At 34.5% G+C, this 13,060-nt stretch overlaps 4 protein-coding genes and 1 long non-coding RNA gene across 7 annotated transcripts in view; 2 read left to right on the top strand and 3 right to left on the bottom strand.

Moving 5' to 3' along the window:
- LOC135841073 (uncharacterized) overlaps positions 1 to 13,060 on the bottom strand; it is a 272,383-nt gene that overhangs the window by 218,090 nt on the left and 41,233 nt on the right. The window lies entirely within an intron of this gene.
- On the top strand, positions 73 to 2,620 carry mri (mrityu). Its single transcript, XM_065357856.1, has 8 exons — positions 73 to 370; positions 493 to 628; positions 713 to 817; positions 897 to 1,097; positions 1,181 to 1,398; positions 1,478 to 1,675; positions 1,761 to 2,008; positions 2,094 to 2,620. The coding sequence occupies exons 1-8, from the start codon at positions 355 to 357 to the stop codon at positions 2,301 to 2,303; spliced, it is 1,332 nt and encodes a 443-aa protein (XP_065213928.1). The 5' UTR covers positions 73 to 354; the 3' UTR covers positions 2,304 to 2,620.
- Positions 2,872 to 4,105, bottom strand: Cypl (peptidyl-prolyl cis-trans isomerase-like 1 Cypl). Its single transcript, XM_065357872.1, has 5 exons — positions 3,900 to 4,105; positions 3,677 to 3,808; positions 3,500 to 3,591; positions 3,263 to 3,370; positions 2,872 to 3,189 (listed from the first exon to the last, which is right to left on the bottom strand). Exons 1-5 carry the CDS (start codon positions 3,956 to 3,958, stop codon positions 3,074 to 3,076), a joined length of 507 nt encoding a protein of 168 aa, XP_065213944.1. The 5' UTR covers positions 3,959 to 4,105; the 3' UTR covers positions 2,872 to 3,073.
- Ercc1 (DNA excision repair protein Ercc1) lies at positions 4,309 to 5,654 on the top strand. The gene is made up of 5 exons (XM_065357867.1): positions 4,309 to 4,473; positions 4,547 to 4,698; positions 4,776 to 4,973; positions 5,042 to 5,227; positions 5,312 to 5,654. The coding sequence occupies exons 1-5, from the start codon at positions 4,455 to 4,457 to the stop codon at positions 5,555 to 5,557; spliced, it is 801 nt and encodes a 266-aa protein (XP_065213939.1). The 5' UTR covers positions 4,309 to 4,454; the 3' UTR covers positions 5,558 to 5,654.
- The window catches only part of Best2 (bestrophin 2), a 46,451-nt gene continuing 39,045 nt past the window's right edge, over positions 5,655 to 13,060 (bottom strand). For 2 of the 3 annotated variants that reach the window (XM_065357847.1, XM_065357846.1), the window contains exons 6-11: positions 11,022 to 11,159; positions 10,829 to 10,936; positions 7,653 to 7,889; positions 7,189 to 7,516; positions 6,911 to 7,089; positions 5,655 to 6,780 (exon numbers count right to left, since the gene is read on the bottom strand). In XM_065357847.1, coding sequence (XP_065213919.1) covers positions 6,388 to 6,780; positions 6,911 to 7,089; positions 7,189 to 7,516; positions 7,653 to 7,889; positions 10,829 to 10,936; positions 11,022 to 11,159 — 1,383 coding nt within the window. In that variant the 3' untranslated portion in view covers positions 5,655 to 6,387. The remainder of the gene's footprint in view (positions 6,781 to 6,910; positions 7,090 to 7,188; positions 7,517 to 7,652; positions 7,890 to 10,828; positions 10,937 to 11,021; positions 11,160 to 13,060) is intronic. The other variant, XM_065357848.1, reaches the window with a different exon arrangement.

Below are 13,060 nucleotides of genomic sequence, written 5' to 3'. Positions count from 1 at the left end.
AACGCAACCGTAACCAAAAAACTCTGAGCTTTTTTGCTCCAGTTCAAGAGTCACCCCACTTCCGCAAGCAACCATAAACTACAATGCACAAAATGAGCCATTAGTCATTATCACTCACTGATATTTTAAATTCCTTCTTTTTCTCATTAAGTTCTTGGATTTTGTGTATTAGTTGAAATAATTTGATTTATCCCTTGCTCAGCTGGTGTATTAACTCCATCTGCAATCTCAAACTGCCACTACAAATTTTAAGTAGACTTCGTTCTAAAATCAGAAACTGGGTCCAGAAGCAGTCATAAGTTTAAGTTTCCTTCGCAGGATTTCGAAGAAACTCCATCAGAAAGTTGGAAGCAAATGACCTCTGTAAAATGTGAGTGAACTTGGTAATTTGATGTATATATAGGTTAGCATTACTCAGTATTGATGATGTTTGGATATCGATTCCATGCAGTAATTGGAATGTGATGAGTTTCATGCTGTTTTTCAATATAGGTAACTTGGTGATGTCCGCTAAAGATCGAAATCACGGCAACGTTCATTTACATTATGATCAAGAATCAAGTAGCGATACAGAAGATTACAGAGATACCGAAGATCATAGACGAAGAGTATTTAAGAATCGTTTAAGGTTAGGAAAACACAATCGGTAATATTCCTTCGAGTAATCTACGTTGAAATAGTTTAATCTCGTGTGTATTTTTTCGTTTGATAGTTACGGTCCCGGATCTTCTAAACCCAAACCGTGTTTAGTGCAACGTGGTTGCAACAATTCAACTGATCGTTCGTTCGGCAATAAACAAAACGCGTCTCGAAGCAGGTAAACTATTCGTCAATACTTACAGACTTTACCGAATACTATATTTAAATTGAATAATGTCTACTGTCTGTCACTTTAGAGCTCGAGTATCACATGGCTCATCGTGTAATAACTCAAAAATGCAACAGTCTTCTACCTCAGCCAGCGCTACTTCCAGTGGTTCGAGTGCAGTAAATAATTCTTCCCAAAATGACGAACGAATCACGTTAATCGTTGACAGTACCAGATTTGTGGTAGATCCTTCGCTATTTACAGCATATCCGGATACGATGTTAGGAAGGTAACTACATATCTTGATATAAGTTTCGTATTACGTATGCGAATAATCAAGCTTAATAAAACATGTATCTTTGTGGTCGACAGAATGTTTAGTTCGGGATTAGAATTCACTCATCCGAACGAAAGGGGAGAATATGAAGTCGCCGAAGGTATTTCTGCTCAGGTATTCAGAGCGATATTAGATTATTACAGAGGTAATGTAATCCGTTGTCCTACAACTGTGCCCGTACAAGAGTTGAGAGAAGCGTGCGATTATCTCCTAATACCATTCGATGCTGGAACCGTTAAAGCTCAAAACTTGCGTGAGTTGAAAGATTCTATAAATATTTACTATTTAGGAAAAAGTAGGTATGTAGTTCATTGTGATTTTATTGCCGATAGGTGGATTACTTCATGAATTATCTAATGACGGAGCTCGATGTCAATTCGAATTCTTCCTAGAAGAACTGATGTTACAACTGATGGTCAATAGTGCTCAACGAGGTGACAGAGAATGCCATATTGTTATTTTATTGGATGACGACGTCGTTGATTGGGATGAAGAATATCCGCCTCAAATGGGCGAAGAATATTGCCAAAGTAAATTGCTAAATTTTTAAATTTCACCCTGTTGTTGTTGTTGTTGTAAAGCCAACGTACTAAAACGTATACTTACATTTTATAGCTGTCAACAGTACAGCGATGTACAGATTTTTCAAATACATCGAGAATCGCGACGTAGCGAAGCAAGTAATGAAAGAAAGAGGCTTGAAAAAAATTCGTCTCGGTATCGAAGGTTATCCCACCCATAAAGAGAAGGTTAAACAGCGAGCTGGTGGTAGATCGGACGTGATTTATAATTATGTTCAAAGACCATTCATTCATATGTCGTGGGAAAAAGAAGAAGCGAAAAGCAGACACGTTGATTTTCAGGTAAGTTTCGTTATTTTGTATCAAGAGTACAATTACTTACATCGATTTATATAATCTGATGAAATTATCGTATTTTCTCTTGTAGTGTGTGAAATCGAAATCGGTTACAAATTTAGCAGAAGCCACAGCAGATCCTGCCATAGACTTAGAACCTGTAGCGCCAGTTCCTGTAACCGATGGCGTAGGAGTTGCTAATGTTGTTGAACCGCCGGAAGGTGGGGCTTTGATTGGCGGCGTCTTACCAGATATGAACGAAGGTGTACCGGAACCTGTCGAAGACCCGTCGCAAAATTAAACTTCTATCGTATACTTTCAGTCCATTATATTCATCAGTTATTTTATCACGATACCTATATTATTTTATTCCATTCTTTGTTTAACATTGTGTTATTACTTTTGTGTATTCGTTAGATTTTTCAATTCATTTTATTTTATTTTTTGGTAATTTATACATTTTTTACTTCTGCTATTGCATGTATTACAAATTTCGTAAAATTTGCGAATAAAATTACGTAGATGTGATTCCTGATCAAATTTTAATATTCAGTGAAGGAGAATTAAATGTATGCTTTTTCAAATTTGGAAAATACATCGAAGGTGTTTTGTTCTGAATTCAATTTTTTTTTGTACGTTTTCCAGTCAGACATAAAAATAGAAAACTATATCAATTTTTAGCACCAGTATTTGCAAAATTCGACGAAAAATCGTTCGAAATCCATTATGATTCAACGAATTTACAAATATCAAGAATTCTAAGAGGACTTATTAGTTGGAAAGTTTTTTCTCAATTGAGATTGTACTTTGACTATAAATATCAGTTGAACTTTTTTAACAATTACATCTTCATAATTTCGAATACCATCAACGAATTATAAAACAATTTACTTATGTTTATATTTGAGTTCGCCAAAGGCCGTACAAAAATTATTTTGAAAATATCAGTTACAAGCACACGCAAACTGCTCGTATCAGTCGAGAAATTCGGTGAAAAAATGATAATATTCCAACATGAACCGAAATCGATGTAAATTGACTGGATTTGTGGCACCAAAGTATCCTTCGAAATTATTCTTGTTTCACGTAAGCATTGACTATTTTCACATCGTCAACTGGTTGATCATCTTTATCCGTTTCTACTAAACCTATTCGCTTAACAACTTGCATTCCAGAATATACGCGTCCTAAAATCGAACGAAATTAATTATTAATGAGAACTCCACAGATTCGGAAGTCATAAAAAATAAAGAGTTTTACCAAATATGGCATGTTTGCCGTCTAACCACTGTGTTGGAGCTAGCGTGATGAAGAACTGAGATCCGTTAGAATCAGGGCCCGAATTAGCCATTGAAAGAATACCCGCTCCTGCAAAAAATTATTTTTCCTCGAGTAAATTAAGATGTACAAATCTATCTGATTGATTACTCAAATGAATTCTAATAAAATTGGAAAATTTCGACCATCTTAGATTAATACGAAATTGATTCAACGAACCGGTGTGTTTTAAATCCTCGTGAATTTCATCTTTGAACGTTTTACCGTATATTGAAGATCCACCTCGACCTGTGCCGGTAGGATCACCTCCTGTAATGAAAAAATAACAGAGTTCAATTACGAATCATCAATTGAAAAATAGCGACGCTGAGGTGTTGATATTTTTATTACTTAACTTGTATCATAAAATCTCTGATTACTCGGTGAAATTTTACATTATGATAATAGCTTCTTCGTGCCAATTCAGCAAAATTACGACACGTATTCGGAGCGTGTTTCCAATATAACTCAATTTCAACCGTTCCCATTCTATCAGAAAAAACGTTTACAGATTAATGGCTAGATTATGAGACTGGATGAGGTAAATTTACATGAGCAGATGAATATTATTTCAACTTACGTCGTTTCGAGTACAACAAATGGAGGTTGCCATGACTTATCTGGAATGTTTACAGCCATAGTTTGATGCGCTAGCCTTTGAGATGTTATTCAAGAGGATACAATACTTTTAAAATAATTATAAAACATTAAAATCTTACTACAAAAATTGAAATTTATATAAAAACTAAAATAAAATTGAAGAAAAAATGTTTGTTTGTTATTATTGATAACGAATAACGTTTCCAACGATTTCGTTTTTTCCGTGACCCATGACGCAGGAATGAATGGTCAAATAGAGTCACGAAATGAACGAATCCAAATCCGAATCTTTCATTCCGTGCCGTATGTTTTGTTTTTTACTTTTTGAATAAGTTTTCGTTTCCGTTTCCGTTCCGTTAATTTTTATCACAACATGTGATTTTTTTATCAAAACTTTTTAAAATTTCGGAATTTTGCATTATTTTTGGCGGAGAAAAAGCGTTTACAATTTAATTTATAATAATATATTTTATTTATTAAATCAACTACATATTCATCGCCATTTCCAGAACGTAATGGCTTAACTGAACCCACCATGGCATCATCTTTTGCTGGTAAGATCCTCACCAAATTTTCATTTGACTTGGTCAAATTTCACATTTCTTGATGAATTAAATATCGTTACAGGTCAATTTTCCAATTTAAAGAACTCCGAATTATTTCCAATTGCGAGCAGTATCGAAAAAGATGACAAATCCGAAGAATCAACGTCAGTCAACAAAGTTACTAAAGCCCTTCCTTCGAAGAGTCAAAATTCAATTCTAGTCAGTCCGAAACAAGTAATAATCAATGAATCTAATCTGTTGAAAATTTTGTTCGTCAACTTGCGAATTTCTTATAATGTTCATGTTCGTAGAAAGGAAATCCGTTATTAAAAGCGATTACCGCGACACCGTGGGAATATGATGAAAGTATAATTCCAGATTATGTAATGGGTAAAACCACTTGCGCTTTATTTCTGTCGTTGAAATACCACAATTTGAAGCCAGATTATATAAATGAACGTTTAAAACAACTCGGTAAAATGTACGAATTACGCGTACTTTTAGTACAAGTAAGTTTAAACTCATTTTTATAAAATATCTTCGATGAGAAAAAACCTAATGTGATGATTTTTTTCAGGTTGACTTGCCCGATCCTCATCACGCTTTGAAACATTTGGTTAGAGTTTGTCTGCTGTGCGATTTAACGTTAATGTTGGCCTGGAACGCGCACGAAGCCGGTAAAATAATCGAAACGTACAAAGTGTACGAAAATAAACCCGCTGATTTGATTATGGAAAGGCAAGAAGGCGAATTAAAACTTCAGGTAAATTTACTTTCAAATACATGAAATATGGCGCAAATTGTCTTAGCAGTCGGTTTATTTTTAATCGCAATATTTTCCCCCTAGGTAATAAATGCCTTATCTTCTATTCGATCTGTGAATCGTACCGATGCTGCAACATTACTTTCAACTTTTGGATCTATTAATAATGTGGTAAAAGCGTCTAAAGAATCGATTGCGCTTTGTCCTGGTATCGGTTTGCAGAAAGCTACTAGATTACAAAATGTTCTGAAACAACCGTTCCTCAAGAGCAAGTCAACCAAAACATCCTCCCAACAGAAAGAAATTACCAATTTTTTAAAGAAAACGTGAAAGTTTTGTAATTTACACGAATCGTTCAGTATTATTAAATTAATTTTTTTTTTCATTCCATTTTCAATTTTTTTAAAATAAATGATTAAGTCACGAATACATTTCAATATCACTAAATTTATTTACAATGATGAGACGGTATAATTTCTTTGAAATTCATTTCGAGTTTTTCTTAATTGACCTCGAAAATACATACGAGTAACATTCTTACTACATTGAATATATAAAAGTCATCTTGAATTATCATACACACTGCGTATTCTACGTATAGTTACATAGTATCGTTAATTTTTTTAAACTATCAAATAATACCTAGAATAACAAAAAGTGACTCACAGCCTTCTACACGTTTATACACAGTTCTTGAGCGATGCACCGCATTTCACAGCTCAAATATTTAAAAAAGAAACCATCGTATCTACTTATTAGGTACATAAGTATGCGTTGAAGAAAATAGCCCATTTTGGTATTTCAGATGAAGTTCTGGTACTCGAAGAATAAAAGTGACAGTTGGTTCATCCGTTTGTGCGATCGTACCATCGCATCGCTAGCTTGCACAATACTTTAAAATAATGGTAAATATTTGCAATGGTACGAAGAACGGAAAGCACACAATACATACCTAATTACCTTCGCACTGGTTCCTAACCTATGCCACTCTACAACTCACCTACATTCATTCATTCGTTCAAACGCGCTCATTTCTGTCATCTTCTTTTTTACATACGAAGAAGAAAAACAATATTCTAAATGGAGAATGATCGTTTTGCGAAAAATGCATTTGTTTTTTTTTCTACATTATGAATTTACTAATCGGGTGTAAAATTTGATTAAACGTAGACTTCGCCTCGTTTCGGAGGCGACGATGAGCTAACTTTACGAGATTTATCTTCCGAACTGGATACGCTAAGATTTGAGTTGTTCTCCAGCGAGTTATCCTCTTTTTCGGAGGGTATATGAGTAACATCGGTCAACACGACCGAGTTACTGGTTTGAGTGACATTGGGCGACAAAGCAGCCGAAAATAACGACTGCGTTAATGGTATGGGGCCTAGTGTGACCGGATTCACAGCCATAGTTATGGGCACGTTGTTTAAACCGACTGCCTTCAGTGTTGGAGATAGGGAATTCTTCGCTAATGCTGCAACTCCGCTGTTAGTGGTAACTGATACGCTTCCATTGGTGGATAATCCTTCTATTTCTTTAATCGGCGACAAAACCACCTAGAGAAAATTTGCAACAATTAATGTCTATGTAGGTACGATTGATTAGTGTATCTATGGTTTCGATAGGTGTCGATTGCGAATGCAATATCGTTTTTCACATAAAATAGAATAGATTTACAAGTAGCACCTGTACTACAGGAATTTCGTTGCTAAAATCACTCGCAGATGTTGGAATCGACGACTGATTAACGTGTAATAAATTTTGACCGAATTTATTATCAATTGGTTCTTTGGACACATCGGGGGTTGGTATTCGTGGCCTATTTCTTAAATTTGTGTTAACGGAGCCGTTTATTTTAGCAAATCCTGAAAATTCAAACATTATTATTGACTTCTGTATACGTAGGTAGTGATGAAACCTTAAATACTCAAGGTGACGATGATTAGAAGATTGAAGGTAATCACCTTGACGTAACTTGCCTCCTACTTGGGTTGATCTACGTCCTACCAAACGGTCGTAGAACCCTTTTTTATGATTAGAATACGAATTCGTTGGAATAGAAACGGTTGAAGCGTAGGTGGTATTGTTGGAATTGTTGGCACCGGAGACGAGAGTGCTGTTGGTAGGTAGTGTGGTACCGTCGGCGCTCGAATACATAGAATTATGACGTCCTTGTCTGAAAAGGCCACCGGAAGAATAAGTCGTTGATGACGATCTGACCGAACCCATTCGCGTCAGTTGCCTTTGAAACCAGTTTTTTCTTCTTTCCACCACTGGCGTGTCGACGCTTTCCTGAAATATTTCATGAATAAATTATTAATAGCGAGCCTTTAGTTCACCTCATGTTCAATAATTTTATCAGCTCAAAAGGAAACTGATTTATTTTCATAACCAAATAGAGGTGCATGACTGCATATAATAAACTTACGTAATCAGCATAAACGTCGTCAGGAATAACCGATTTTCTTCTGTTAGAGATGTTCGCATATAAGGCATCGGATTCTTTCACTTTGTAAAATTCAGCTGAACCTTTCGGCTCTTCTCTTCTGTAGTGTTCGGACCCCACAGTGTAGGGTAAATCTTTCGGCACAACTTCGTCCCAATATTGATCTTTCAACAATTCAGGATGTTCTTCGTGCATTTCATCCACAATCATATACGCAGCCTAACAAGCATTAAAAAAAAAAAAAAATCATAAAACTAGAAACCAAATTTAAAATTTAACAAGAAAAAATTCAAAAAATCAGTTACAATATTCTACTTTTAAAGGTGAAATTTTGAAATCAGCACGAATAGCACAAATTTCTTTAAAATTTTGGCAGAAATTACGACCTCTTGACTATTTATCAAAAAACTACTTCCTTACAATTTTGGCAAAAATAGTATTTTTTAAGGTACAGGGAGAATTTCGACTTTTTAGCTTCATTTTGGTGAAATTGATAGAATTCCTAGTTTAAAAAATTTGCTAGATGCTCCAGGATTACTCAGAATGGTTTGAAATATTGTTACCAATCGATTTGATGAGTCGAAAATTTTTCTAGGTCAATTTTGGTACAATTTTCATTTTTTTCTCATTTTTAGCCCAAATTTGATTTTTTAAAATTTCAACAGAAATCTGAAATTGCACTTTAGCGGCTGAAATTTTGAATGGTAGTGTATTTGTAAATTTAAAAGAAATTTCCTTCAGTCGGAATTCCACTCTAGTTATAGTCCGACATATGATAATGGGAGTAATTGCACCCCCCCCCCCCCGCCGATCCTCCGGGACAACTTTTTTCTTGAAAGGGACATCCTAAAGAACATTTTAAAACAAACATGCCCCAAAAAAAGTTGGCCTTATTTACAAAATGGCGGCCATTTTGATTGACAGGTCAGCCGAAATTGCAAATTTTGCGTTTCAACATAGGACTTGCACGAAATTTTTCAAACTGTACAAAGGAGATCGAAAGATCATGCAAAAATTCATCACCTGTCAAAATTTCAAGTGCTAAATTGCGTTTTTTGATTTTTGTTGAATTTTTGAAAATCGAATTTAGGTCAAAAATGAGGGAAAAATCAAAATTTTACCAAATTGACCAAGAAAGCTGAAATTTGGGATATATCCTATTCTCGACATGCCAAATCGGTTGGAAACGGTTTCAACCCGTTTTGAGCAGTTTTGGAGCCTCTAGCAGATTTTTGAAACTCGAAATTCCCACAAAATTCCATCAAATTGAAGTTATAAAGCTAAAATTTATTCTAAAAACTAATTTCAATACGTTACGAAGTACTGCAGGTAAATTTCAAGTCGTTTTGGAGCCTCCAGCGACTTTTTGAAAATTTCTGAAGCCTCCAGCAGATGCTTGAAACTTTAAATTTTCACAAAATTGTATCAAATGGAGATGGAAAACTGAAATATACTCTACACTCCAATTTTAACACCCTCTGAAGACGACTTCAGGTGAGTTCAAGTCATTTTAAGGCCTTCAGTGACTTTTTTGAAAATTACTGGAGCCTCCAGCAGATTTTTGAAACTTGAAATTTCCCCAACATTAATTTATCAAATGGAGTTGTCAAGCTGAAATTTACTTTGCAGACTACATGGTGGTTTCAAATGGTTTTGAAGCTTCCAGCTACTTTTAGGAAATTTCAATTTTCCAAAAAAACGTCGCTGATAGCTCCAAAACAACTTAAAATCCACCAGCAGTCAACTTCATAGCGCATTGAAATTAGTTTGCAGAATGAATTTCGACTCTCCATCTCAGTTTGATGAAATTTTGGGAAAAGTCTCAAAAATCTACTGGAGGCTCCAGTAATTTTCAAAAAAGTCACTGGAGGCTCTAAAATGACTTGAACCCACCTGAAGTCGTCTTCAGAGGATGTTAAAATTGGAGTGTAGAGTAAATTTCAGCTTTCCATCTCCATTTTGATGAAATTTTGTGAAAATTTAAAGTTTAAAAAATCTGCTGGATGCTTCAGGAATTTTCAAAAAGTCGCTGGAGGCTCTAAAACGTCTTGAAATTTACCTGCAGTATTTCGTAACGTATTGAAATTAGTTTTTAGAATAAATTTTAGCTTTACAACTCCAATTTGATGGAATTTTGTGGGAATTTCGAGTTTCAAAAATCTGCTGGAAGCTCCAGAACTACTCAAAACGGGTTGTAACCGTTTCCAACCGATTTGGCATGTCGAGAATAGGGTATATCCCAACTTTCAGCTTTCTTGGTCAATTTGGTAAAATTTTGATTTTTTCCCTCATTTTTGGCCCAAGTTCGATTTTCAAAAATTCACCAAAAATCGAAAAACCCACTTTAGCACTTGAAATTTTGACAGGTGATAAATTTTTGCATGATCTTTCGATCTACCTTTGTAAAGTTTGAAAAATTTCGTGCAAGTTCTATGTTGAAATGCAAAATCTGCGATTTCGGCTCACCTGTCAATCAAAATGGCCGTCATTGTTTAAGTAAGGCCAAATTTTTTTGGGGCAAGTTTGCTTTAAAATGTTCCTTAGGATGTCCCCTTTAAGAAAAAAGTTGTACCGGAGGATCGGCGGGGGGGGTGCAATTACTCCTATTGTCATATGCCGGACAAACGGTTTTTTAAAAATTCCCTCAAAAAGAAAATTTAAAAACATCGAAGAATTTCCATAAAACTAAAAAAATTTGAAAGAATTTGAGGGGAAAAAATGAAATTTGACAAAAAAAAGGAGCTTTCAAACAATTTAAAAAAGGGGGAATCTTCTGACAATTTTGGCAAAAATAGAATTTTTTAAGGTACTTACAGGGAGAATTTCGTTCAACTTCATTTTGGTGAAATTCTGAGAATTCTTAGTTTGAAAAATTTGCTGGATACTCCAGGATTACTCAAAAGGGTTTGAAATTGTTACCAATCGATTTGACGAGTCGAAAATTTTTCCAGGTCAATTTTGGTATACAATTTTCATTTTTTTTCTCATTTTTAGCCCAAATTCGATTTTTTAAATTTCAGCAAAAATCTGAAATTGCATTTTAGCGGCTGAAATTTTGACTAGTAGTGTATTTTTAAATTTAAAAAAATGTTCCTTCAGTCGGATCGAATTCCATTCTTGTCAGCCTAAAGTAGGTATTTATATATTTAGGTACCTACCTTGATATGCCTATCAATCAACCAATTGAGTTCTATGTCGTCGTCATCTTCTCCAAAAGGCCCAATCAGTACCTCGGCCACTTTAAGCCATCCAATATAGAAACCAAACTGCGCAGACGAATAAAAAATATAGGTATTTTAAAATAAATTCGTCGAATTCGATGAATGAACACCATCGCTAAGATACGATTACCTCTAGGACTGTAATGACTGGAAAAAATAAATCAATATCGTCCGCTTTTTTATTCAGTTCATCCTCCGGTTTAAGCGGTATCATTTGAGCTCCTATTAAAGCGGCTAAAAAGTACGTGTAGACAGATAATGTGACTACCTGTTGAAACATAGATACGTTCGTATTTTAATAATTATTTTAAAAAAGTGATAAAAATCTAGTTAGGTACATGGAAATATGATGAGAAACATCTAGCGATGAGGGATGTAGGATGTAAGTAGGTACAACATAAATACAATCAAGTATTATACATATAATATGCTAAGCAAATACATACAAATAACCATCACCGTATCTTCAAAGGCCTTCGAGTGCCATGACACATCTCTTCTTACAGACAATATAAATAATTGCTATTAAAGTAATACGTAGGAGAAGGTTGCTACCCATATCTTTTCTCAATCTTAATATAGCCATCTTCATAAATAATTACAAACAGCATAGCATAAGTAAAGTATAGGTATCAACCGTGCGACAAATGCAAGAAAGCGGCTTCTTCCCTCACCCCCACCCCTCACCCTTCGTCTAATAAAATAGCGTAGGTTTAGGCATGGACAAAGCTGGCAATTTGCTTAGAGCTTTGCCACCTCTTTGAGAAAAATTTCACCGAATCCGAATTGTAATTTTCAACTTCAATAAAGAATAATTGCAAAACACGAAAATTAAAATTTCAGTTTTTAGACGTTCGCGTGAATAGGTAATTATTTATATTTTGTAGTAAATTCGAATCAAAAAATTGCTCCTCGAAATTTTTTTTCAATCAATGATGGCGTAACGCACGTAAAATTACTCCGATATGCACTTGAGCCATTCAGGTTATAATTTTACGTGCCTGTCGCCACTCAAGAAAATTACAGTCTCGTAGTTTTAGCTGAGTAATTTTTATAGGTAGAGATTTTGAACAAAATAAATTTTTTTGTCAATTTCTGTCTCGAACTGCAACAGCTTTCCTCATAATCGATGCCCTTTCAATGGAAAAATCGTACATTGCTCGATACACATACGCAACTGTCGAGGAATGTAATCATGAAGCCGTTTAGCAATATGTAATACCTATACGAGTAAAAAAACACGTAACATAGACAACCACACTGAGTCCACTCCACAATATTGTTTTTCACATTTATAAAAGTACACTGATCGATTAATGAAAACAATCCCAGAGGTACGTACATTACATACCTATACGTACAAAACGTACAATTACACTGCAAATTGATATGGTTAAGTAAATACTTAGGTATCACTTTTAAAACCATGCTCGAAGAAAACAACGTTGAAATCTTGGATACCAAGAAGCTCCACTTTATGGAAACACCTACATTCGTTTAGTAATCGGCAATAATTCACTGATAGGCATAAATTATTATAACTACTCGATTTATAATACATATTAAACATATAGATAAACTACACAGTGCATAGAAGACTTGATAAATATACGAATAATATGTAGAGAGTATGTACCTATTTAATTGGTGTAATTCATTAACCCTTTGAGATCAGAAAAGAATCTCACGGATGAAAATTGAAAAATTTCATTATAATGGAAAGGAGTATTTTTTTCTATCCCGATTTCCAAAATAAATGTTCGATGTAGGGATACGAAAATTGCCAGAAATATTTCTTCCAAGTTGTAGCTACCGACATGAAAATCAGAAAATTTTTTAAAGCCAAAATCCGAAATTTTGAGAAAAAACATAAAATGATTTTCTCCACAAGTTGCAACAATTACAAATGTAGGAGTGACATAATTTTCGGTCAAATATAAAAAAATTAAAGATGGGGATTTTCATTTGAAAAAATATAGATATATATTTTGAAAACTGAGTTTCAAGGTCGTTCCATGAAAAATGCAATTTTTTGTAAAAATAAGATTCATATAAATTTTGAAAATGTTCACACAAAGACAAAGTTGACAAGGGAACTTCTTGAGGTGTCACACTCCGATTTGAACGGGATCGCGATTTTTGGAAAGAGCATAGTCTAAAACCCCCAAA

This window comes from Planococcus citri, chromosome 3, assembly GCF_950023065.1.
Source record: "Planococcus citri chromosome 3, ihPlaCitr1.1, whole genome shotgun sequence".
Classification (NCBI taxonomy): Eukaryota; Metazoa; Arthropoda; class Insecta; order Hemiptera; family Pseudococcidae; genus Planococcus; species Planococcus citri.
The sequence above is the reverse complement of the archived record's forward strand: the minus strand, read 5'-3'. Positions and strand labels throughout refer to the sequence as shown.

Excerpts from the sequence above, each read along its gene's own strand:
- mri (XM_065357856.1), top strand. Across the intron at positions 818-896 it reads CAAAACGCGTCTCGAAGCAG|AGCTCGAGTATCACATGGCT; the intron begins GTAAACTATTCG and ends CTGTCACTTTAG. Across the intron at positions 1,098-1,180 it reads CCGGATACGATGTTAGGAAG|AATGTTTAGTTCGGGATTAG; the intron begins GTAACTACATAT and ends TGTGGTCGACAG.
- Cypl (XM_065357872.1), bottom strand. The coding sequence starts at position 3,958 with ATGGCTGTAAACATTCCAGATAAGTCATGGCAACCTCCATTTGTTGTA. Across the intron at positions 3,809-3,899 it reads TTTGTTGTACTCGAAACGAC|AATGGGAACGGTTGAAATTG; the intron begins GTAAGTTGAAAT and ends TTTTTCTGATAG. Across the intron at positions 3,592-3,676 it reads ATCAGAGATTTTATGATACA|AGGAGGTGATCCTACCGGCA; the intron begins AGTTAAGTAATA and ends TTTTTTCATTAC.
- Ercc1 (XM_065357867.1), top strand. Across the intron at positions 4,974-5,041 it reads TACGCGTACTTTTAGTACAA|GTTGACTTGCCCGATCCTCA; the intron begins GTAAGTTTAAAC and ends GATTTTTTTCAG. Across the intron at positions 5,228-5,311 it reads AAGGCGAATTAAAACTTCAG|GTAATAAATGCCTTATCTTC; the intron begins GTAAATTTACTT and ends TTTTCCCCCTAG.